The sequence below is a fragment of the Typopeltis vanoorti genome, chromosome 13 (assembly GCF_054136105.1).
Source record: "Typopeltis vanoorti isolate ZY-2024b chromosome 13, IOZ_Tvanoo_1.0, whole genome shotgun sequence".
Classification (NCBI taxonomy): Eukaryota; Metazoa; Arthropoda; class Arachnida; order Uropygi; family Thelyphonidae; genus Typopeltis; species Typopeltis vanoorti.
This window is the reverse complement of record NC_143561.1, coordinates 118,691,678-118,718,824: the sequence shown is the minus strand read 5'-3', so window position 1 is coordinate 118,718,824 and position 27,147 is coordinate 118,691,678. Positions and strand designations below refer to the sequence as shown.

General features: G+C 37.2%; 1 protein-coding gene across 3 annotated transcripts in view; it reads right to left on the bottom strand.

Moving 5' to 3' along the window:
- The window catches only part of LOC150100495 (FERM, ARHGEF and pleckstrin domain-containing protein 2-like), a 726,486-nt gene that overhangs the window by 3,178 nt on the left and 696,161 nt on the right, over positions 1-27,147 (bottom strand). For 2 of the 3 annotated variants that reach the window (XM_090403005.1, XM_090403007.1), the window contains one exon: positions 19,894-19,977. In XM_090403005.1, the coding sequence (XP_090259131.1) occupies positions 19,941-19,977 (37 nt within the window). In that variant the 3' untranslated portion in view covers positions 19,894-19,940. The remainder of the gene's footprint in view (positions 1-19,893; positions 19,978-27,147) is intronic. The other variant, XM_090403006.1, reaches the window with a different exon arrangement.

The following is a 27,147-nucleotide window of genomic DNA, read 5'->3' as shown; positions in this document are numbered from 1 at the left end:
GAGTACCTACTCTACAACTCCGTCTCCACCACTCATTCCACCAACTATAACGAACCGCAACTACACTAACGCCATCTACCACCCACCACCACTAGTATTTTCACAGACAATCACAAATATCCATGCCCATAGTGGGATTCAAACCTGCAGCCTTTTGGCTGGAGAGCAGACACGCTGACCACTCAGCCAACCACGCCGGCATAGGTTTATGGCATATGTTTTCAGTGAAGAAGGCTTGGCTTTATACAAGACTGTTAGTTAATGACAATAAATGATGACTATAGCACATTAAATTTATATTAAATTAAATATATATTACATCTGAGACTATGCAGACCAAACTGTATTCTGTACAAGCTTAACCACAAACAAAAATGATGGTATAATATGACAAAATGTCAGACAGGCTGGGACACTGCCCAACTTAACAAGGTCTTAACTGTTTTTGTCTGAAAACTAGGGTGAACACCTGGTTTTCAGAGTAAACCAGAGTCAGTATCTGAATTGAAGAGAGGTGCTATCAACAGAAAACTGGCTGATGAATTAGAAAACTACTATGTCAACATAATTGGTATTGCTGAGACAAAGAATAAAACAGGTGAGATATTGCTAAGCAAAAAGATATTTTATCAGGCAACAGTGATAAGGGAATTATTATTATTATTATTACATGACACCTCCAGGAAGTTCAAAGACTCATTGAGGGAGGGCACTCACTCTACAACTCTCCATCTCTACCACTCAATCCACCAACTACAATGAACCACAACTATACCAATGCCATCTACTGCCCATCACCACTACTATTATTTCACAGACAATCACAATCATCCATGCCCACGACAGGATTCGAACCTGCAGCCTTTTGGCTGGAGAGTGAATATGCTAACCACTCGGCAAACAAGGCCGGGAATGAAAGGAGTAACCATACAATTCAATACTAAACATGAAGATAAAACTTTTTGAATCAAAAATATGATGTAGGCAAATTTCAAAATGGTAATTTAGACAATGAGACTATTTGTGCCTGTAGTCACTCAGAAGGTACTACTAAGTAAGAATTTTTTTTAATCATCAGAGACAGACATTTTTAATCATCTAACAAAGGGAAAAAAAACCAAACTAGTTCTTATTTGAAAGCTAAACAGTAGATATCAGACATGTAGAAATAATCTGGGAAATTTGGATAAGGAGCAAACCTAATAATAACAGGATGTTTCTGATGATTCCTGTTCAGGATATGAACTAGTTGTTACTTATGTGAAAAAGAGACAGATGCTGCTTGGGCATTGATCAAGAGCTATTGAACACCAGCAACATCTGAGTATATTCCAAAGATGAAAAGGCTAAATAAGGTAGGAGTAAAATGGATGAATGAAGAGATTAAGTGTGAAATCTGGAAGAAGAAGAAGGCACTGTGAAGGCAACACAAGATGGATGTTGATAATATAATCAGTTGCATGAAGAGTACAGAGAGCAGGCTAGGAAGGTGGCTCATTTGGTAAAGACAGCAAAAGTGCAGTATGAGGAGAAATTAGCCAATCAAGCTAAGAAAAATTCTAGAAGTTCCTTCAATACATGGCAAGCAGATTTATGACACTGTCAGATTGGTAACCAATGCAGAGGATATAGTTGAAGTATTGAATGAGCAGTTTATCAAATGTATTTCATTCTCGTGAAGGCTACATCATGAGAAGCTAGAGTGTAGAGGGTATGGTGGAGGAGAGACTGATAGTGAATGAGCATGAGGTATATGAGGAATTATGTAAACTTGATGTTAGTAAGGCAGTAAGACTTGACAGTATATTGCATGTGTCTTGAATGAAACGTAGAGAATGAAAAGTGGGAAAAATTGTTCTATTCCACAAGGGAGGAGGGGGGGGAGAGAAGGATAAGGCTGAGGCTACAAATTATAGGCCAAACTATGTGTTTGGAGTTGTTAAGTATTAGAGATATTGGTGAGGACTAGGATTCATAAATTGGATGATAATAGCAGTATTTATTATGATGGTCGGTATGGATTTGTTAGAGGGTCAGACTGCTTTAGTAATCTGCTTACATATTATAATAAGGTGACAAATTCATTGGATAAAGGAGATGCATATACATCGAAGGTCTTTGGTAAACTGCCACATGACAGGCTGGTAGCTCAACTGAAACAGATGGGATTAGATAACAGACTAGTAAATTAGTTAGCTGACTGGTTGTCAGATAGGTATCAGCAGATTGTGTATCAAGGCGTGGTATCCCACAAGAGGATGGTCACTAGTGAAGTGCCACAGGGATCTGTTTTGAGACCATTATTGTTTAACTTGTATGTTAATGACATCGGGAATGGCCTATCTGGAGATGTGCAGCTGTTTGCCGATGATGCAAAATTCAGAAGAACTATGAGAAGTAGAGCAGATGTTTTAGCCTTGCAGGATAATCTCAACACTGTGTGAGTGGGCAAGTGAATGGAGCTATCAGTTTAATGTAAACTGCTAGGACTTGAAATTTGGCAGGCAAGGTTGAGATGCAGAGTATACAATTAATGGGGAAATTTTGAAGGAGTGGAAGGAATGAGAGATCTGGGAGTGATGGTGGATGGACAGAGACTAAATGGTTCCCTTGTATAAGGCTTTGATCAGACCACATATGGATCAGGCCAAATCTGTACTGTGTACAGATTTGGTCAGCTGGTTTTCAGGGAGAAAAGAAAGTACTGGAGAGGATAAGAGAAGGTTTACTAAGTTAGTGTGAGGTCTATCAGATGTCAGATATGAGGAGAAATTTAGAGAATGCAAACTGCAGACTCCTGGAAATAGAAGAAAGAGATGTGATATGATTAAGACATATAAGTTGGTGAGGGGTCATTACCAGATTAATGTTGAAGAAACTAGAGTAGAGAGAGACAAGGGTAGAACAAGAGGCTATGCCTGGAAGCTGTATAACTGCAAGAGTGTGAGTAGGGGAGTCAGAAGCATGTTCTTTGCATGGAGAGTGATCGGCCCAGTTTGATGATCTTTTTGCATTAGCAAGTTATGGACCTCCCGTAATGAGTCAAAAGACTCATTACGGGAGGTCCATAACTTGCTAATAAATATATGCATAAATTCTCATGGAGAGAAAATGCAAGAAAGAAAGGAAAAAAACAGTCATACTGGCTATCCTATTGTTGATAATGATATCCTAACACTGGCTCAGGATCAATGACTATACAGTAGATCTGACATAGGAACTGATCACCATTTGGCTTTGAATAGCATAAAGATGCATGTGATATTGGCACATCTTGATTACTGTGCACAGATTTGGTCACCTGGGTTTCTTGGGGATGAGGAGGTGGTGGAGAGGATCCACACACGACTGATGGAGATGGTAACAGGTCTGTGGAATGGTTCTTATGAGCATATATTGAAGATATGTAGGTTGCAAAGTTTAGTTGACAGGCAGGAAGGAGGCAGCAATGACAGAAACTTATAAATAATTGATATAAAAGAAGTTTTCAATACATAATGAGTAAGGAGAGAATAAGAGATTATCCCCTTGAAGATGCATAAGAGCAGTTAGGAAGGGGGGGGGGGGCACGAGAACTAGACTTTGCTTGGAGAGTAGCGAATAGCTGAAATGGATTGACAGAGGTGGTTTTGGGGGCAATGACAGTGACTAAGGAGAGGTATAATAAGTATTGCATAAATAGCAGCTAGTGTGGGCTTCCTGCAATTAGACTTTTCTCCATGGAGGTATCCATATAATAACAATAATAATTATACCAAAAAGAAAAGAAAAACATATGCCAAATTTTTTTAAAAAGAATTAAAGTAAAGTAGCTTTCAGTGGTGAACTATATACTACAATATGCAAACATTATTGGAGTAAAAAAAAAAGTTTTGAAAACAAGAATTGACTCAAGAATTTTGAGTCAATCATGAAAAATGAGAAATCACATGAAAAGTTCTCGTCAAGTAAGTCAGCAATCACCATACAAGAATAATGAGAAAAGTGTTTCAAAATAGTTAAAACCAAAAGTAATGGAAGAGTTTGATAAGAATATAAAAGTTAAATATCATGAACATGGTAAAATGTTCTGGAGGCGTTTGACAGTATTATAGAGGAAGAGTACTCACTATAAAAGGAATCTGTGAGGGTCTTCTAGATGTCTGAGGAAATTACTTTGAAAAACTAGCAAGCAACATAAGCAGTGACACTATTAAGGGACAGAAAATATTCCAGAGGAATTACAATCAGGAGTACAAAATCAATATTTGGAACAGAAAAGTCATCAGAAACTTGAAATGTGGAAAAGCAGGTGGGTAGATGATATTCAATTCAAAGTGCTCAAATATGGAAGTGTCAGAGTTTTACAATGGCTATACTGCATATTTCACCAAGCCTGTCATGGCACCCATTATGAAAAAAAAGGGAAATAAAGCAGCGGAATATGAGAATTACAGTGGAATTACTCTACTGATTGTTTCAGGAGATTTATGCAAACATACTTGAAAACAGGATATGAAAAATCGAAGAAAAGAAACTTGAAAAAGAACAAGCTGAGCTTCTTGCTAAACAGGGATTGGAAAAAACACATTTTCACTTTAAGACCAAGAATCAAAAAATTATGATAATATAACAAGAATCTGCATTTAACATTTGTATATCTGGAAAAGACACTTGACAAGCTGCCAAGAGAAAAGCTGTTTGTTTCAGGTATATCATGTTAATGGGTCATTACACAGAGCAATGTATAGTCTATATTTAAGTCAGCAGATAGAACTGGTATAGGTACAGGAAGATAGTTTCACGTAAATTGTGTGTAAGAGAGTGTTCATTATTTCCAAATTTATTCATTACCAAATATGGATCTAATTATGAAGAGAGTGATATTAAGCATAATATAAAAATTGGAGATACTCAATGCTTTTCTCATTCCTATAGAACAAGTAAAATATTCCAGCTTTTAGGTACACTTTTTAGTCATGTGGCCCAAACAGATAAGTAAAATTGGTATGGTGGGAAACCAAATGAATAAATTTATATGGAATATGAGGGAAATTTTGACTAAAACATTGAACTACCAGTATAAAATGCAGTGTTCAAACCTTTATATATTTTTGAATCTGAGAGTAGAAAGAAAGCAGTTATCAAAAACCAGACATCGCAGATATGAGAGTTGGAAAAAAAAAATTAGCAGAGTAAGATGTCAATGGTAGAATCATATGAAAAATTAAGATATTATATTAGAAAGGAACCTGACATTACCAGCATTCAAGAATGCGTGAGAATCTAAAGTAGTATGGCCACTTTAACAGAATGGGCAAGGAAAGATTAGCAAAACAGATGTTCGATGCCAGGTTGGTACAAAAAAGATCTAGGGATAGATGCAGTCAGTAGTCTTAGTAGACCAAAATATATTTGACAATGCTGAAGACCTGATAAACAATAGAGCATGGAAGAAAACTATTCATAGAAAGCTATTGAATATTATATTCATATTATTATATGAACACTCAATATTATATTCATAGAAAGCTAGTCATAATATAAACTTTATCATGTAGTGCCATCAAAATGGCCTGTTCTTACAAACATTTATAACTGCTGAATTCCCTCTTTTTTTTTTTTTGGCTCATTCTGGGACTTTTCTTTTATATTTAACCTTGTAAGAGATATGAGAAAGTCATTGTGACACATGAAGGATAAGCATAAAAGGAAGAATGAGTAACATGTTGCAATATGCATGAAGATAATGAGATGAACAGGCTGCAGACAATGAACATGATGGCTCTGAGATGTGAGGAGTGAAACATATGGTGAGGAAGCTGGAGTTTCTTAAGATAGATAGGACTGCATTTGAAAAGTCTGGTGTAGAGACAGAATAGAGGGAGACAGCATGAACATGTTATGGTTGGACAAGAAAATAGAAGAGAAGATGAGAGAGAATATGCCAGGGCAGAGTGAAAGACATCAGAGTGAGAGATTTGATGAGCACAAGAAGAAGTATGTAAATGAGGGTGAGTACAGTGAAACAAAAGGTTCAATCTAGAGAATACAGTAATAATGAGATGGTGTAAGTGTGACAATCTGAAACAGGGATCAGGCATGGGGAAAGTTGGTGGATTTATGGACTGGTGAGGCAGCACCAGAAAGTAATGGCGTAAGCAAGAAGTAAGTCTTCAAAGGGTATTTTTATATATATATATATATATATATTTGTACACTAACACAATCAAAAATAAGGTTGATATGTCAACATGGATCTGTAAAATGGATTTCTTGCTTTATCAGTCTACTTGATTTTATGATGAAGTGCCAAACATGCTACATAATGGAGATACATATAGAGTGAAACTTTTCGACAATGTAAAGACATTTTACAAATACCATATAACAAGTCATTACGGTCTCTAATAAGCACAATGATGGCGGTTGTCCTACACCAAGAGATGAAAACTGTTTGGATTTCATTGGCTAATGTGAGACCATGATCCTGTTTATTGGAGACCAATGAATTGGCTTGAAAAAGTTTTATGGTTAGTCTCTAGAACAGAGATTCTAGAAATTAAACATGAACTCACTCACTGTGATAACTGTGTAGTAAATTTACAACCTTTTGTGAGTGGATTCACATAAAACTAAGAAGAAAGTCATTCAATATCAATAACGCTGTAGTAAGGTTGTACTTCTGTAGTATACAGAAATACAACATTAATGTAACCTTTAAACCTCCAACAAAATTAAAGAACTTAACTCATTCAAGGGTCCACTTCTTCCACTGGCCCATCCTGGAGTATGACGTATACATTGTAATTTGGTACATCATGAGGTTTGAAGATTAATATTAATAATAAACAGCTTAACATTGTTGAGTGTAAGGTTTTGAATTTTGGGATCCACAAATGGGTGGTTTCATACACAAATGGTGGGAATTACACTAGAGAAAATGGAGGAGACAAGGGATCTTGGAGTGATAGTGAATAGAAATTTGAAGTTCAGAGGACATATTGCAAAGGTGGTGAACACAACCCAGGACACTGATGCATCAGATGAATTTCATTGGCTAATGTGAGACCATGATCCTGTTTATTGGAGACCAATGAATTGGCTTGAAAAAGTTTTATGGTTAGTCTCTAGAACAGAGATTCTAGAAATTAAACACGAACTCACTCACTGTGAAAACTGTGTAGTAAATTTACAACCTTTTGTGAGTGGATTCACATAAAACTAAGAAGAAAGTCATTCAATATCAATAAGGCTGTAATTTCCTTTTGAAGTCTTGATCTGATTTACTGTGTTCAAATCTGGTCACTGGGATTTGAATGAGATGAAAAATACTTTTTATTATTATTATTATTCCTGTTACCTCCAAGGAGTCCGAAGACTCATCGCGGGAGGAAACCTACAACTGTCTCTACACCTAACCTCTACTACGAATCATCTCCATCAACGGCATCTACCGCCCACCTCCAACACCACCACCACCACAACTAGTATTTTTTGTCTGTAAATTGCGTGTGTTCTGAAGGGCCGATTTGTCTGTATGCGGGATGAAAAACCCGAGTTTCCGGGAGAAAGAACCCTGCTACCTCTGTATGAGATCGGCTAACTCACCTTCGATTGAAATTGACCAGATAAAGATTCCTCCCATCGCGACGAGAATCGAACTTAGGCCTATTCCAATCGAAGGGCACAATGTACCGTCGTTCTTCCAATTGCACTACGGAGGCGCTAAAAAAACCCTACTGTCCACGCCCAAGACCGGCTAACTTGACTATGGAAGATCCATAAGCTCCTTGCATCGTCGACAGGAATCGAACCTAGGACACTCCTTCCCCAGGCATGTGGTTGCGAAGCGCAAAGCCACTAGGCTAACCGCGCAGACAAAGTTTGCACCTGAAAATATCTTCAGGACTGAATATAGTGTTGTACTATCTTACCTCTGTAAGTAGTACAACACCAGTCAACTCGGAGCAAAGGTGGAGCAAGCTACCAACACTCCTATCCCAGTATCTCCCATAATGCAAAACACATCTCCTTGTGGATATGTATACTGTTTTGCATTAAGGGATTGGCCACTACCCAGACTAGTTTCGACCTTTATTGAGGTCTCTTCAGTGGGAGCCAGGCCCAGAGTTTTTGTTATTACCTACTTTACAGCAGGTAATAACAAAAATGTCATTAGGACTACTGTGGAATGTTTGTTATGAAGATAAGCAAACATGAAGGCATGTGATCTGCAGTTTCTTGAATAAATGAAGAAGTGGAATCATTGAGACATTTAAGCAGCTGAGAGATAGTTATGAGATGGAAACTAGGGAGATTTTTCATGTGGTAGAACAAAGGATCATTGCTAGAAAATGCAAGGGAGAGGTGAGTAAGAGAGTGAAAAGTGTTCGCATGAAGAGTGGCAGAGCACGGAATGCATTACCTGAGAGGATGGTGAGAGTGAAATAAATGAGTTTAAAGAGTAGCATGATAGAATTTGTGTTATCTAAAGTGATCAGCCACAGTGAGTCTCACAGTTCAATATAGATTCCTGAATAATAATAAAAATAATAATGTATTTCCTGTTGACAAGGCCACTGGTAAGTGGATTACCAGGTGATTTGATCTTACTATTTAACTTTTTTTTAAAATCAATTTTTTCAAAAATTTCAATAATTATTTATTATCATCTTCTGACATCTATGGAGTTAGACTCAATGTGGGAGGTCACTGTCACACACAGCTTATACTGTGACTTAAATACATTTTCTGCAGTCACCACACTCCCAGGCAATGCATTCCAATCACTCACTACTCTACATGCCAAAAACCTTCTTCTTACTCCTTGTTAACACCCTCCTTATGCAACTTTCAAGGATGATCTCTTGTTGTTCTTCCCACCTCCTCATCTTCCACCTCTTTATGAAAAACCTCTTTAATGTTAATTGAAATCAAATATCCCTTTATATGTCTCTATCATATTCAAGGCTTGACAAATATGCTCATTCACTTGCATAAGATGAGTAGCTGCAAACTGGAAAAAAATAATAGATATTTTCTATTTAATAAAAAAAACTTTAAACAAAATCTATTTTTACCAACTTTAAGAAAACATAGAAGGATATTTGTAAGATAAAGGAATCCTAGTAATAAAAATTAATGTAATAAATTACAGCTTCGAAAATAATCAATGCTGTTTTAACTGTTCTTCCTATTGATGTATTGGGACATATTATTAAAAAAAAAAAAAAAAATGGAGGAGGGATAGGTGGTCTTAGGCAAAGTTTTTTTTTTTTTTTTTTTTTTTTTTGTGGGAATTAGGATTTTGCATAATTTGTCAAGTTTTGATCATTTTTCCAGAGAAAAGTAAACCACCTTAGTCAATCACCTCTGGACCCTATCCAATATTTCTTCATTCTCTTGAAAGCCATATGACCAAATCTGTGTGCAGTAGTCTACATAGGGACAAATATGGAATGAAGTCAAAGGTCAGAGGACTCTCAATTCCAGTAGCTAGTTTACAGTATGTTGAGTAAATCTTTTAAGAAACAGCAACAAACAGCATCAGTTTTTATAATAGATTTAGTTTAATCCTTTATCCCAGTGAGAGCAAACAAAGTTTGCGCCTGAAAATATCTTCAGGACTAAATATATAGTGTTGTACTATCTTATCCAGTAAGTAGTGCAACACCAAGGCAACTCGTGGCAAAGGTGGAGCAAGCTACCAGGCACTTCTAACCCAGTATCTCCCATAATGCAAAACACATTTCCTAAGTGGATATGTATACTGTTATGCATTAAAGGGATTGGCCATCTACCCAGACTAGTTTCGACCTTTATTGAGGTCTCTTCAGTGGGAGCCAGGCCCAGAGCTGGAGATACCAGGCAGAAGCAGTAGCAAGTCATCTGTGCCTATGGGAGTTGCCAAAAGGTTTATCACCTTTTTTTTAAAAATTACTCTGGATTTAGAGAAAGATGTTGAAAATTTATTTATCACTAGGTTAGACTATAATAGATTTAGTTTAATCCTTTATCCCAGTGGTGTTGCACTACTTACTGGATAAGATAGTACAACACTATATATTTAGTCCTGAAGATATTTTCAGGCGCAAACTTTGTTTGCTCTCACTGGGATAAAGGATTAAACTAAATCTATTATAGTCTAACCTAGTGATAAATAAATTTTCAACATCTTTCTCTAAATCCAGAGTAATTTTTAAAAAAAAGGTGATAAACCTTTTGGCAACTCCCATAGGCACAGATGACTTGCTACTGCTTCTGCCTGGTATCTCCAGCTCTGGGCCTGGCTCCCACTGAAGAGACCTCAATAAAGGTCGAAACTAGTCTGGGTAGATGGCCAATCCCTTTAATGCATAACAGTATACATATCCACATAGGAAATGTGTTTTGCATTATGGGAGATACTGGGTTAGAAGTGCCTGGTAGCTTGCTCCACCTTTGCCACGAGTTGCCTTGGTGTTGCACTACTTACTGGATAAGATAGTACAACACTATATATTTAGTCCTGAAGATATTTTCAGGCGCAAACTTTGTTTGCTCTCACTGGGATAAAGGATTAAACTAAATCTATTATAGTCTAACCTAGTGATAAATAAATTTTCAACATCTTTCTCTAAATCCAGAGTAATTTTTAAAAAAAAGGTGATAAACCTTTTGGCAACTCCCATAGGCACAGATGACTTGCTACTGCTTCTGCCTGGCTCCCACTGAAGAGACCTCAATAAAGGTCGAAACTAGTCTGGGTAGATGGCCAATCCCTTTAATGCATAACAGTATACATATCCACATAGGAAATGTGTTTTGCATTATGGGAGATACTGGGTTAGAAGTGCCTGGTAGCTTGCTCCACCTTTGCCACGAGTTGCCTTGGTGTTGCACTACTTACTGGATAAGATAGTACAACACTATATATTTAGTCCTGAAGATATTTTCAGGCGCAAACTTTGTTTGCTCTCACTGGGATAAAGGATTAAACTAAATCTATTATAGTCTAACCTAGTGATAAATAAATTTTCAACATCTTTCTCTAAATCCAGAGTAATTTTTAAAAAAAAGGTGATAAACCTTTTGGCAACTCCCATAGGCACAGATGACTTGCTACTGCTTCTGCCTGGCTCCCACTGAAGAGACCTCAATAAAGGTCGAAACTAGTCTGGGTAGATGGCCAATCCCTTTAATGCATAACAGTATACATATCCACATAGGAAATGTGTTTTGCATTATGGGAGATACTGGGTTAGAAGTGCCTGGTAGCTTGCTCCACCTTTGCCACGAGTTGCCTTGGTGTTGCACTACTTACTGGATAAGATAGTACAACACTATATATTTAGTCCTGAAGATATTTTCAGGCGCAAACTTTGTTTGCTCTCACTGGGATAAAGGATTAAACTAAATCTATTATAGTCTAACCTAGTGATAAATAAATTTTCAACATAAATTTTCAGCATCAGTTTTTGTTAGAATCTGTGCAATCTAATTTTTGTAAAAGCATTTCAGGCTAATCTTGTTTAGTGTGGATGATATGGAGAGTTAAATTTTGAGACACATCGTCTCAAAATTTACAGCATTGCATATAGTCTGCAAGGTTAATCATTTCATTACAGTCAACTCTCATTATAGCAAACACTGCTATAGTGAACTCACTCATTATAGCATATAAGTGGAAAGGTCTCTACCAAAATCAATGGCTTCAATGCTATGGTAAAGAGAATCACTATACCAAAACTTCTATTTCTTTGGTCTCCTGATAAAAATCTGATACAGTGAAGGCCAATTGAGGGACAGTAAGTGAGAAACAGGATTAAAAAAAATGGGCAATTTCAGAATGTTTATTCTGTAACCACACAACAGACTGTTTAGTAAACTTGAAGATTGATGAAAAATTAAGAGAGTACAGAGGGTGATAAATCATCTATATACAACATTAGTGTGTATTCAATGTGCACTATTCTGTCCAGTTTTGGAATTTTTATATTTGCAATGATAAGGAGAAAAATGAAGATATGGAGATATTACTGAACTATCACAAACATCCTATTTAAGTAACTGATGCATATATGTGGATTCCAGAAGTTACTACTGGTGTTATTCAAGAAATTATTGTAGAAGTTGGAAGTTGTAAAGCTATTGTAGAAGAAAATGCTTGAAAGGAGAGGAAGGTTTCATGAACTGCACAGAAGCTGTATGTTTAAAACTGAGCATGACAGCTGGATGAGAGAAATAAGAAGTGGTTTCCTGTTTTATAGTTAGCAGTAAAACTGGAATGGTTTTATAAAGTGGCTAACTGAATCTAGGAAATCCTTGATATTGAAAAGTGTAAGAATTTAAATATTTAGGAGTAATGATCACTAGCCAACCAAATTATTATTATTGTATAGGTGCCTCCCTGGAGTCCAAAGACTCATTGCAAGAAGATGTTAGCAAACTAGCAGGTGAATGCAACTTCGATCCCAGGAATATAATCAAATGTCATCTTTCGGACACATAAACAAAAGAAAGCATGGAATGAACTTTTCACGTCTCGTGAAAGTGATCTGTGATACACCGACATCCAAATTAATAACGGCGATAAATAGCAAGCTAAAGGACAGTTGCCCCCAATCGCGTGTACGTGCTCGACTCGACCTGACTTAACTTTTGCACAAAGGGAACAAAGACGCCAACTTCAAAGACAGCTAGAAGAAAAACGTCAAAATTGAGACAGCAGCTGGACCATAGGCTACAAACAAACCAAACTAGTGCAAAAAACCAAGTGATGTCACTGGTAGCCACCAAGGAGACCAGTATGCAGGCACTGATGCATAGGAAACATGCAAGATCCTTGCGGTCAAAGCCATGCCCCACAGACCCTTGCATATCTACTACATCAACATCGTGGTCTCAACTCCAACCATAATAGTGTCCACTATTATTTGCAGTCAACCAAACCCTATCTATTCTTCTTGACAGAAACTCAAATTTCACTTCCCCGGAACTATCCATCTTAACCATCCAAACTATACACTATTTAACTCCTTTCGACCCAAGGGTGGTGTGTGCATATATCCCCTCTGACATACCCTGCCAGAGAGCACCTAACTAGAATCGCCCAACTTTGACCTTCTTTGGCAAAAAATATCCTTTCCCCACTCAGTCAAATTCATCTGCTGTCTCAATCGCTCTCCTAATACCACCAACCACTCCGAGCTCTTTAATTTCCTCTCCTCAAAAGTTGATTGCCTCCAGTCCCACTCTCCTAATAGTAAAATCATCCTTCTAGGTGATTTTATTGTGCATAACACCAACTGGCTTTCCTCTTCCAGCTGTACAGATCCTCCAGGTAGAGACGCTGAAATATTTGCCATCACCACGACCTTACACAAATTGTTCACAAGCCGATCAGAATACCAAATAACCCAAATCACTCCCCAAATACTCTAGATCTCTTCCTTACCAATGACCCTTTCAAATATACAGTAAATGTAGTGAGCCCCCCTGGGTAATTCTGACCACAACATCATGCTCATCTCCTGCCCCATGCAACAACACTTACACAGTCACACCTGCACAAGAGTAGTTTGGCATTATAATAGTGCCAAATGGGACAGCCTCCAAGACTGTGCTTCATTCCCATGGTTAGACTATTGTTTGCAGTCTTCCAATCCAAACATATCACCGAAGTAATCCTCACTGGCATGATAGCATACATTCCCCACATTTCTCTGAACTGCCATCCCCTATCCAAACCTGGTTCTCCAAAAGATGTGCCAAGGCTGTACAAATGAAAAATCAGGTATACCACAACTCGCTCAAATTAAGAACTCCATCCACCTTCATTGCCTATATTGAAGCCCGAAACAGATGCAAAAAAATTATCAATGATTCCAAAACAGAATTTGAACGGGCAAAAAGCAGGAAACTTGCAGCCTGTCCTAGCAGTAGCCATGCCTTTTGGTCTCTTGCCAAAGCAATTGGTCGCAACTTTTGCCCTACACTACTCCCACCCCTATTATACCCAGATGGCTCAATTGCAACATCACCCACAGAAAAAGCTAATCTCCTGGCTTCACACTTTGCCTCCAATGCATGCATAACTGACAATGGCAAATGCCCTCCAGTCATTCCAACTGCCCAACATACAATGCTCACCTGTATCCTTTTGCCAGAAAGAGATTACAAACCGTTTATCAAAATTAGACACAAAAAAAGCTCCTGGCAATGATGGCATTCCTCCAATTGTCCTGAAGTTCTGTGCAGCAGAACTGACTCCTATTCTATGCCATCTGTACACACTCTCTAACTCCACTGGTATATATATCCCAAAGAATTCTCAACTCCTACTCTACCTTGAAGGTACCCAGCTATTAAGCAACCACCAGTACAGATTCCGTCGATGCCAATCAATAGGTAACCTGCTCTCATATATCACCCATCTCTGGACATATGCCATGGAAAAATTTAGTGAATCCCAAGTAGCTGCACTTGATATCTCCAAAGCCTTTGACCGGATCTGGCAAAAAGGCTTCCTAAGCAAACCTCCATCATTTGGACTGTCTCAGGACTTCTGCAGATGGATTGCCAGCTTCCTGTCTGGATGCACACTATGTGTGATGGCAGATGGCTCCCTATCCTCCCACCATTCAACTAATGCTGGGGTCATCCCACAAGGTTCAGTTCTCTCACCAACCCTCTTCCTTCTGTGCATCAATGACCTACTTCAGTTGACCTCCAACCCAATACACAGTTTTGCAGATGACAGTACATTGCACTCCTCCCATTCATTTGATAAACCTTACCCTACACAACTCACTTCAACCCACAACTTCCCTTAATTCAGACCTCCAAGGCATCCTCCGATGCAGCTCAGATAACCTCGTCAACTTCAAAGTTAGTAAAACCCAGTTCTGTCTTATTTCCCACAAAAAAGAACCATTTTCTCCCAGTATTATTTTTGATAACACTCAAATTCCCAGAAAAGATGAAATTTCTCTTCTTGGAATTACCATGACATCAGGCCTCTCCTGTCATAAACACATCACAACCAATGCATCCTCAGCTTCCAAAAAACTAGGCTTTCTCTTTCGCTCAAGACGTTACTTCACTTTAAAACAGCTGTTAACCTTATACAAATCAAAAATCCGCCCAGCTATCAAATACTGTTCTCACATTTGGAGTAGGGCTCCTAAAAGCTCCTCAAAATGCTTGACTCAATACAGAGGAGAGCAATTAGACTGATAAATGATCCATCTCTTACCAACCCACTTTGGATTTCACATAGACGTTTAGTCTCTGCAATTTGTATATTCTACAAATATTTTCATGGAAAATGCTCATCTGAAACAGCATCAATAATTCCCCCACTATGTACTAAACTCATTTGAACACGTACAGCCACCGCCCAACATCCTTTCACAGTACACCTTGAAACCCACAGAACAAGTTTCTTTTCCTCCTCCTTCATCCCTGCTACTACTGTACTGTGGAACAGTCTTCCCCCTGATGCATTTCCCAAGGAATACAATATACAATCTTTTAAATCAAATGGCAACAAGTTTCTAGTTTCTCCTTTCCCATCCCACTACCCATATACAGTACTAAAATACTATAGGTTGACCAGCCAACCTCTCGTATATGGGCCCCAACATATATATATATAAAAAAAAAAACTATCCACACAATCTATCATACCTTTGCTTAACCTAATTAACAGACAAAGCACTCACAACTGACTTTGGAAACCCATTCCACTCACTTACAATTCTCCAAGCAAAAAATCTAGTCCTCATACCTCTACTAACCACATCATTCAACTTACAAGAATGATCCCTTGTTCTGGCTCCTGTAGCCAAGTGCTGTAACATTTCTCCTGCATCAATTTTATAAAACCCTTTAAGCAACTTAAATGTTTCTATCATATTCCCTCTTTTTCGCCTATCAGACAACTTTTGCAGTCCTCATGCCCTCAATCTATCTTCATAAGGAACATTCCACAGACCACTCACCATCTTGGTCACTTAATTCTGAATCTTCTCCACTGCTTCCTCATCCCAAAGAAACCCAAGAGACCAGACTTCAGCACTGTAATCCAGATGTAGATGTATCAAGGCCTTATAAAGAGGAATAACAACTTCCTTATCTCTACTTGTTAATGTGTTCTTCAATAGCCAAGTAATCTTATTGGAACCTCAGCAATATATCCTCTAAACTTTAACTCTGTGTCTACCACCACCCATAAATCTCTAGCTTCATCTACTTTCTGGAGTACAGTGCCATCAGTGTGATATCAGCTTGTAATCTGTTTATCCCAAAATGCATAACTTTATATTTGTCCACATTGATCTGACACCCATTATCTTTTGCCAAAACTGACTGCCTATTTAAATTGTCCAGCAAGCTCTCCACATTGCTTTGATTAACTATTACTCTATCTAATTTTGTATCATCAGCAAACAACTGAATATGTCCTTTCAGGTTTTTTTCCTATATTATTTATGAACAAATTAAAAAGCAATGATCCCAGCACTGAACCTTATGGCATACCACTAATCACCTGTTTTTGCCTTGATTCTGCCCTTCCATATACCACTTTTTGATATCTGTCCAGCAACCACCCTCTTATCCACTTAACCAGTGTCATATCCATCCCCTATTTGTTCTAATTTGCACAAGAAAGTTTCTTGTGGTATTCTGTCAAATGCCTTTGCAAAACCCAGCAAAATCATTGTGTAGTCATTTCCTTTATCCAAATCTGCCGTTACTCTATTATAAAAAGATTGTAAATTACTAAGGCATGAGCAACCCTTCACAAAGCCATGTTACCCATAATACAGTATCATATTCTTATCCACCCATTCTAGAATTTTCTTTTTGACCAATTTTTCCAGTATTTACCACCATTCCTGAGATACTGATTGGTCTATAATTTGCTACTGAATTCTTACAACCTCCCTTATGTAAGAGAATTATTTTATCCTCCAATGGAACTTTACCAGAGCCAAGACTTAAAATAAACAGCCTAATCAGTGGCACTGCTAATTCCCTTGGATATTCTTGCAAGAACTCAGCTGATATCCCATCTAATCCCATAGCTGTATTTACATTGAGATTCTGTAATATCCTAAGAACCCCCAATTCATCCACCTCTGTTTCCGCATTAGTGTCTGTGACATATGTTAAAGTAGCAACCTCACTAGGATGATATGAGATGGTGGAAGCGCAAAATTGAATAAAGAGAGGTAATCAGTCTTTTTAATCTTTCTTATGTGTACTCTGCTCAAAAAGATATTCATTGGAAGACTAAATTAAAAATATAACTCGATAATTCATCCAACTGTTACCTATAGATGTGAAACTTTGATATTTATGGCAAGGGCGGTGAATTTGATTTCAGCTTTTGAAAGGAAAATGCTTAAAAAATATTTGGACCTGTGAATGATGATGGTCTGTGGAGAATCAGATACAAACATGAGTTATATAAATTTTATAAAGAACCCGCAGTATCTAGTGTAATCAAGTTCAAAATGTTGCAGTGGGCAGGACAAGTTTTCCTATGGAAAATGACAGCATTCTTATGAAGATTAGCAAAAGACCAAAAGGAAAGCCTAGAACAAGATTTTAGACAACATTAGTCAAGATAGCAAAATCGCATTGCAGTGTCCAAACTGGAGAAGTAAAGTTTTGGATAGATAGGATTGGAGGCAACAAATCCATGAGGCCAAGGTTTGATTTGGGTTGTAGAGCCATAAGAAGAATTGGATTTAGGAATGACTGTTATACATTCACACTTTAAAAATAACAAGTATAAGAAGCATACATTTTAACTTACTACATAAACATTAGAAATAGATGATCTTTCTCTTTTTAATTGTACTCCAAAATAAGAAAATTCAGTTTCAACTGTTCAGTCATAATGAGCGTCAGTTCCCCTACCATAATTTAGCAGTGTTGAATAAAATTTTATCTATTGCACTTAGTTAAGAGGATGGTCTGAAATGTTCTCAGCCTAACAATGAAAAAACGAATTTATAATTTCAAAATTATTTTTATTTTTCAACATTTTCTCCTTTAAGACTAATACTTTTATTCTAGCAATGCTCCAGCACCATTATCCCATCCCTGTAGTGGTTCTCAGTAAGATCTGCGAAATACTCCTCTACAGCTGCAATCACCACTTGATTTGGCCGAGTGGTTAGAGTATCTGCTCTCCAGCCAAAAGGCTGCACATTCGAATCCCACCGTGGGCATGGATGTTTATGATTGTCTGTGAAAGTACTAGTGGCGGTAGGCGACGGTAGATGGCATTGGTGTTAGATTATGTAGGTTGGTGGAGTAGTGAGACGAGAGATGTAAAGTAGATGCCCTCCCTCGATGAGTCATTGGACTCCCTGGAGGTGTGATGTAATAATAATAATAATAAACCGCTGACCAGTGAGGAAGAGTTTTAGTTTTGGGAAGAGATAGAAGTCAGAGGGAGCCAAATCAGGGGAATAGGGTGGATGTCCCAACAATTCATAGTGCAGATCCCTTAATTTTCCCATTGCCAAAACCCTTTTGAGTGCAGGTGCATTGTCCTGATGAAAGATGATTTTTTCTTTTGCAAACTGTGTCTTTTCTCACGAATTTTTCATTCTAATCTGGTTAAAAGTTTGGAATAATATTCCCCAGTTATTGTTTTACTCTTTTCAAGATAATTAGTAAACAAAATGGCTTTAGCATCCCAAAACCTGATGCCATGACCTTTCCTGGTGATGGAACCGACTTTGTCTTCTTTGGCACTGAACAACCGGCTTCTGTCCACTGTTTTGACTGCTGTTTGGATTTTGGTGGGTAATGGTGAATCCAAGTCTCATCCATAGTAATAAATCGACGCATAAAATCAATTAAAATCAGTTCTTTTAAAATGCTCCAAGCACTGTTCAGAGATTTTCATTCGAATGCATTTTTGATCTGCTGTGAGCAAGTGCAGTGCCCATCTTGAGCAAACCTTTTTCATATGCAATTCTTCATTCAAAATATATCCTACAAGTTCTTTTGAAATGCCTACAGTCTCAGAAATTTCATACACTTTGACTCGCCGGTCATCCAATACCATATCGTGCACTTGATCAATGATTTCTGGGGTTACACGTTTTGGACGTCCTTCATGTGGATCATCTTCAAGGCTGGTACGACCACATTTTAACTCAGCAGCCCATTTCTTAATTGTCGAAAACAAAGGAGAAGAATGTCCATAAACTTTTATGAACTTTGAATGGATTTCTTCTGGCGTTAAACATTATTTAACAAAGAATTTTATAACCACACAATACTCAATTTTATCCATTTCAAGGGATACAGACAACACTTTTGCTTCAGACAACTGTATAAAACAAACTACTTGATAGAATGTCTTGCAATTTCAGATGGATGCCTATGACAGATGTACCAACTTAGAAAAAAAAATCATGCCAATAGTGTTGCCATCTATGGTCGAGGTCAAGAACTTTTTAGACCAACCTCGTAAATGTATATTAAATTTAATTTTTCTTTAACATTGTAGATACTGTTATAAATTTCTGTTTTTCTTTGCATGATATATGTCTATAATTATTATTAAAATTTAATAGAAAGGTTAATATTAACTACCACTACAGAAATTACTATATTTAGTAAAGCTGGAGTGTCAACTTAAAAATAAAACAAAAGTCAACAAAACTGAAAACTACTATAAAAATATATCACTGCTTTATGATTTCAATCAGTAACTATAATTTTACTTACAGAATTTTTAGTTCAACAAAATAAAACTCAATATTTAAACAAATTTAATTAATATATTAATCAAACCACTTTGCATTAAAAATGGAATTATCTTACACGTCAATTACTTTGTAATGTCAAAATATTTTTTTTAGCTTTTTAATGTAACAAAAAAGAGAAACAATATACTACATATAAAGATTTGTTCAACTTCTTGAAGAATTATAATCCGTACTGTTTCAAGGTAAAGTTGCACTAGTAATTGCTTCCATCCACCTAGAACAAAGTAAAAGGTGAATTAAGGTTAATTTTCTGTTCTATTTGTTTGTTAATCTTTCTAAGGTATTCTACTGGTAAAATAAATAAATAAAGTATTAATCAAGAATTAGCAACTATAGTGCAAATTTGAAAATAAATAAAAACATCAGATGATACTAGTCATATAAGCAGCTTTAGTTCAATTACATATTACACATGTTCTGAAATTAGGCTTGGCAACTTGAGAAAATACAATTCCGGATATGAGGAATTGAGTAAACTTAATGTCAATCAGACCTCGGGACTTGATGGTATATCACCACGTGACATGAGGGAATGTTTCAGGGAGTTAACAAAATCTTTAATGTATAATTTCAAACGAGTCTTAGATTATCACAGATCCCAAAGGAACCGACAGATGGAAAAACTGTTCTGCTTCATAAAGGATGTAATAAGAATAAGGTTTTGAATTATAGGTCAATCTGTTTGTATGGAGTTGTGGTCAAGGTGTTGGAGAAGTTAGTGAGGAAAATGATTCAGAATTGAGTAGACAGCAGTAGAATTCTCTGTAATGGACAGTATGGGTTTGCTAAAGGAAGATTGTGTTTCAGCAATCTGCTTACTTATTATAACAAGGTGATGAATACATTGGACAAGGGGGATGCATATACAGTAGTATATTTAGATTTTGCAAAGGCTTTCGATAGATGACAAACTAGAGTTAAATTGGAACAGATGAGGTTGGATAGTACATTAGTGATCTGGATTAGAGACTGGCTGTCTGATAGGTATCAACAGGTTGTGTAATAGGGGGGAAATAATATTCCAGAAGAGGAAAGTCACTAGTGCGTACCATAGGGATGTGTTTTGGGGCCACTGTTGTTTAATTTGCATGTAAATGATATTAAAAGGGTTTAAATGGTAATAGACAGTTGGGGAAATTTTGAGAAGTAGAGATGTAGCTTTGCAAGAGGACCTAAATAGACTGTCTGAATGTGCGAGTGTGTGTGTGTGTGTGTGGATGTCAGTTTAATGTTGCAAAGTGTAAGGTTTTAAAATTTGGGAAGCAAAGACGGGATGCAGAGTATAGGATGGGTGGGAATATTTTGGAGGGGATGAAGGACTTGGGGGTTATAGTGGACAGAGACTTGAAATTTCGTGGATATTTTGATAAAATTGTGTGGACAACACAGCAGATTATGGGAATGATGCAGAGAACACTGATGTGTAGAAGTAAGGATGTTTTGATTCCATTGTATAAGACTTGGATCATGTCCAATATGGATTACTGTGCACAGTTTTTGTTGCCAGATTTTCAAAAGGATGGTGAGATGTTGGAAAGTATCTATAGACGATTTACTAAGTTGGTTTCTGGTCTCTGGAATGTGGAATACGAGAACAGATTGAAAGAATGCAAATTACGGAGTCTGGTGGCTAGAAAGAAGATGGAGACATGATCAAGTCATACAAGTTAGTAAGGTGTAATTATCAGAATAGAGTGGGTGAGATTTTTCATATAATATCTGGAGACTGGGGGGGGGGGAGAACAAGAGGCCATCTCTAGAAGCTGTTAAGGTGGGTGTGAACAAGAGGGTGAGGAGTAGATTTTTTTTGCATGGATTTTGTGGGTGATTGGAATGTATGGTGAGTGCAGGGACAGTGAATGCATCTTGACTCCATGGAGGTCTGTTGATAATAATAACAACAACACTGGTCAAAAAAGGATTCTGTTTATATTAAGGATTGGAATATAAAACTGTAACTTTTATTTCTTTTCTCAACTTTCAGCAATTAATGATTTTTCTGTTACAAGGATGCCAAACATATATTTTTTCCTATATTACATTTCAAAATGAATATTAACAGCTAAAATACTTGCATATTTTGCTATATTAATAAGTAAAAAAAAATAAAACAAAATGGTTAAAAATACACACAAATTTAAAAATCCTTTCTTCATTTCCTTTTCTGAAGCAACTGACAGAGCTCCTATCATATTATTAGCATTACATTTTTCTATGCTTCCATTACCATGAAGTTCCAGTAGAACTGCTAATTCTCCTGATTGCTTACTGTCAGATGTTTTCAGAAAACAATTCAGGCCAGAATGAAGGAACTGAATTTTCAGTAAAATTCTTGCCCCGCTGTTTGGTAAAAATTTCATTAATTCAATTTCAATATTTTCGAATAACATTTAAAATTTCATTAAGTTCATCAAACTAATTTTTTTAAAATAATTTTTAACTTAACTGCTAATCAAAAATGTTTTAAAATATTTAAAAATTTTTTTCCAGGCACAAAGATTTTTTATCTTATATATATACAGGGTGTTCGGGATAAATTTGACATATTTATAATTAATTATATTTTTCCGTAAGTTACATGTATTAACACACACTTCTCTTCATTTAAAAGTTTGGACCCTTCTTCATTCATATACAAGATGTCAGAAAGGATGGATAGCTGGAACCCACCTGAATCATGGAAGAGAATAACTTGTATCATGATGATTTGTGCCCGCCATCAAAATAAGGATATTACGACTGCTGCCCAATGCTCCCTGAATACAGTAAAAACAATCAGGCATGAACTAGAGACTTGCAATGGTGACTACGAGGATGTAGCAAGAAGAAAGATCCCTAGCAGACGATCTGATTGCGTTCGTACAGCAGAATTCCTCGCAAATCTGCAGGAACAGGTGTTGAAGAACCCTGGCATTGGAATTCGGGCTTTGTTCGTGGAGTTGCTAACTGTAGTCAAGCCCTGGATAACAAGGGTAGCCAATGGTAGGCCGTATGTATGGCAGCAGGATTCGGCCCCTTGCCACACCTCTGGGAAAAGTCAAAAATGGTTGTCTGAAAATTTCTACGACTTCACCAGTCCAAATGTTTGGCCTCCAAACTCCCCAGACCTTAACCCCATGGATTATTTTGTATGGGGCGCAGTTGAAAAAGACACCAATCGCACTTCCAGTAATACAAAAGCCCAGTTAATGGATAAAATTAAAACAGTTTTTGCGGCCCTTCCCAGGGAGACTGTAGCTTCAGCTTGTTCGAGGTTCCGAAGCAGAATTGAAGCTGTGATCGATGCTAATGGTGGTTATTTTGAGTAAATCTTGTTGATAGTATTGTAATTAACTCTGCCTGTAATGTTTTTTTGTCAATTCATTAAATTTAATAGATACAAAGAAGATTTTCTTTTTCCTTACGAAACTGTCAAATTTATCCCGAACACCCTGTATATATATATTTTTTTTTTTTTTTGTGAGAGTTTAGAATTCTTTATCTTTTAGTATTGTTTATTATTATTATTATTATCTGCGACCTCCAGGGAGTCAAGGACTCATCGAGGGAGGCCAGTATTTCCCTAATACAAGTTCAACAAATATATCTTCAAGCATTTATTACCCATAACTTCACCAGTAGTATTCCTCTATCTGCCTTGTTATGTATCCTACCACAACATCACACATCTCTGTTCATTCTAGTTATTAATTCATGCTAGTTACGTCACTTGGAAGAACAAAACATACAAAAAGATAGAGGATATAGTTACGTATTCTTCCCTAGCCAGTTTTTATATAGAACACTCAGAAAGCAAGCTCTTTATTCCATAATTTTTAAACTTTCTATCAAGCAAAAATACACTGAATGATGGTATTGTGTTCGCCACTGGCCACAATGCCTAGATAATAAGACTTAGTCTTCCTTCACCTCAACCAGCAAGAATCCAGTTTACTACAGAACAGTAAAATAACAAATATCTGTCCTTTATAGACACTAGACACTACAATCACAAGTCTTCCTAATGATGCATTTTCTGTCACACTTTACAGATAACCTACTCAGACAAGAAGTTTTCCATCATATTCCCCTCCTCCTTCCAACAATATGGTATTATAAAATCTTTAGTTAACAGAGCAATCAACCTCTGTTCTAACTAAACTTCCCTATTCCATAACTTAATCATTGGCTCAACATACAGACACATTAATGCTATTATTATTCCCTATGTGTGTGTGTATCAGTTCCACATAAGAAGCGGCATAATAGCAAACATGTTGTGTGTAAGCATATATCTGGGGTACTTCAAAAAAAGCTTAAGACTTTGAAACAATATAATCTCTGCATTTCTTTCGAGTTCCATATCAAGCTAGCTGCTCTAATACACTCTCCTAATCAGTTTTCTTTCCTCTCAGTTACCAGTACTGCCAAGGTTTCTTGTACTTGCCACTTGTCTGATTATGAGCAAACTGGAAGAGCTGATACCACAATTATGGTTAGTCAGATCCTGTAGGCTATACTTAAGATACATTTGCAGGGTGTGCTTAACCTTACTGACAAAATCAAATGGGGGAGAAAAACTATAATGCTTCACTGCAATAAGTGCAAACAGGATGGAGACTTTTTTTTTTTTTTTTAAATCAGAAATATACTTTAAAAGCCAACCCAACCTCAATAAATACAGGTATGTGAAGCTCCCCAAGACATGAGAAACTGTAATTCTTAGACCTCCTACCCAACAACTAAGGCTACTAATACCAGTGGCAACACAGGACATCTCTTACCTAGACTTCATTTTTCAGTTTAATCACCTCCACTTGTTATTGTGTTGCTTGTATGTATGTTACAAGTAATATTTTACCAATTAAGGTGATGCCTACATGTATAAGGTACTAGAGAAGAATAGAGATCTGCAATTTGTCCAACTGTGTCATGCAGACTGCAGACAAGAGTTACAAAAGAACATGCAGATAGATTATTATGTCTGTACATGAATGCTAGATGTATTAAAAACAAAGGGGTAGAGTTTGTTGCCTTGGTCAATATGTTGAAACCTCAGATTGTAGGCATTAGTGAGACCTGGCTGTCAGAATCGTACATACTAACTGGTATCGAGTGCAAAGGGTACAGTATTTTTAGGAAGGACAGAGAGCATAAGAGAGGAGGAGGCATGCTGCTAATGATATCGGATGACCTGAATCCAGTTAGAGATGAGACCCATGATTGTAGTACTATTACTAACAGTATGTGAGGTAGAATCTAACAAGATCAATTACATAGTAGGGTGTTGTTACAGACCTGGTGGATCCATTGCTAGTGATGATAAAAATACATCACCAAATAGAAAAGATGAGTGTGAAAGGAGTAATCATAATAGGAGACTTTAATTATCCAAATATTGATTGGTCAGCAGTAGAATCTCATGAGAAGAACGAAAATGAATTCATTAAGCTGTTGTGGGACAACTTCCTCAATCAGTATATAAGAGAAGTAACTCGAGGTCAAAGAGTGTTAGATTTGATTATAGTGCCAGAGGGCATTTCAGTTAAAGATGTAACTATTCTGCCTCCAGTTGGTGACAGTGATCAGGTGGTATGCACTTGGGAAGTTACTAAGTTTATGAATGTTCCATTCAGAAAAGGTTACAGAAGAACTATAAAGCAGAAAATTATGACCAACTGAGGAGAATACTGAGATCAGTTGCTGAATGGGAAGAATATCGACAGTACATGGGAAGCATTTAATCTTCATCATCAAATTCCTGACATGTACTCTCAAGAGGTGTACAGGATATGATATATGTGATATCAGGGAATGGAAAGAAGGTAAGATAGTGCCATTGCATAAAGGCGGTAGCAGACAGGAAGTGTCTGATTATAGGCCAGTTTGTGTGTCATCAGTAGTTGTTAAGATTTTGGAGAAATTAGTTAGGCACCATATACAACACTGGGCAGATGAGGGTAATGTTATCTGTGAGAGTCAACATGAATTTGTGAAGGGACGTTCTTGTTTTAGTAATATGCTAGCCTTTTATAATAAAGATACAAGAGCAGTGGATGAGGGAAAGGCATATACTGCCATTTTATAGGATTCAGCAAAAGCATTTGACAGGATGTGCCACATGGTAAGCTGATATTTAAGTTGCAGCACATGGGTTTGGATGTCAGGTTGGTAAACTGGATTCAGGATTGGCTGTCCGATAGGTATCAGAGGGTTGTGTATGGTGGGGAAGTTTCAAGGAGGCAGAGAGTTACAAGTGGTGTCCTACAGGGCTCAGTACTGAGACCTACATTGTTTAACCTTTATATCAATGACATTGTCACTGGATTGCAGGGGGATATTCAGTTGTCTGCAGATGATATGAAGCTGGGAAAGGGTTATTAGTAATAGTGTAGATGTGGTAGTCCTGCAAGAGGATTTGAATAAGCTAGATAGAGATAGGCAAATGAATGGGGATGTAGGTTTAATGCAGCGAAATGTAAGGTCTTTAGGTTTGGAACACATTGATGGAACGCTGCTTACTCTATTGGAGGAACTAAACTGGAGGAAGTAGGGAAGACAAGAGATCTGGGGTAGATGATTGATAGAAACCTGAAATTCAGGGGATATATTGCAAAGGTGGTGAAGGTAACACAAAGGATTGCTGCAATAATGAGAAGGATGCTGCCCTGCAGAGATAAAAGAGTTATCATTCCATTGTGTAAGACCCTGATCAGACCACACTTGGACTACTGTTCTCAGATTTGGTCCCCAGAATTTGATGGGGATAAATTAACTGTGGAAAGGGTACATAGGCGGATAACAAAGATGGTTTCGGGAGTGTACAATGTTAGTTATGAGGATCGGCTGAGGGAATGTGGACCGCAGAGTTTGGTGGATAGAAGAAGGAGAGGTGATAACATTGAGACTTTTAAACTGTTGGGAGGTGGTTACAGGGTTGACACTGGGGAGTTCTTTCGCTTGGTTGAACAGCGGGAAGGAGTGATGACAAGAGGCCATCCCTGGAAGTTATGAAATGAAACTGTGAGCAAGATGGTGAGGAGTGGTTTCTTTGCATGAAGGGTGGTTGAACCATGAAATACATTGCCTGATAGAGTGGTGAGAGCAAGAACGGTCAATATGTTTAAGGAGTGGTATGATAGACCTTTTGTTTCCTAGGAGGGACCTCCCGCGATGAGTCTTTTGACTACTTGGAAGCCTAAATAATAATATAATAGTACTACATGACAAATTTACATCATTACTAACTTCCTATCTACAAATTTCCTGAAATCAATCTATTTGGAGATAGAAAGCTTATATTTCTATCTTCTAAGGCACTTTTTTACTATATCAATCCACCTTTATCTTGGCCTTCCTCTGGGTCTTTTTCCTGCCAACTTGGTAAAGAACACTTGTTTTGCTA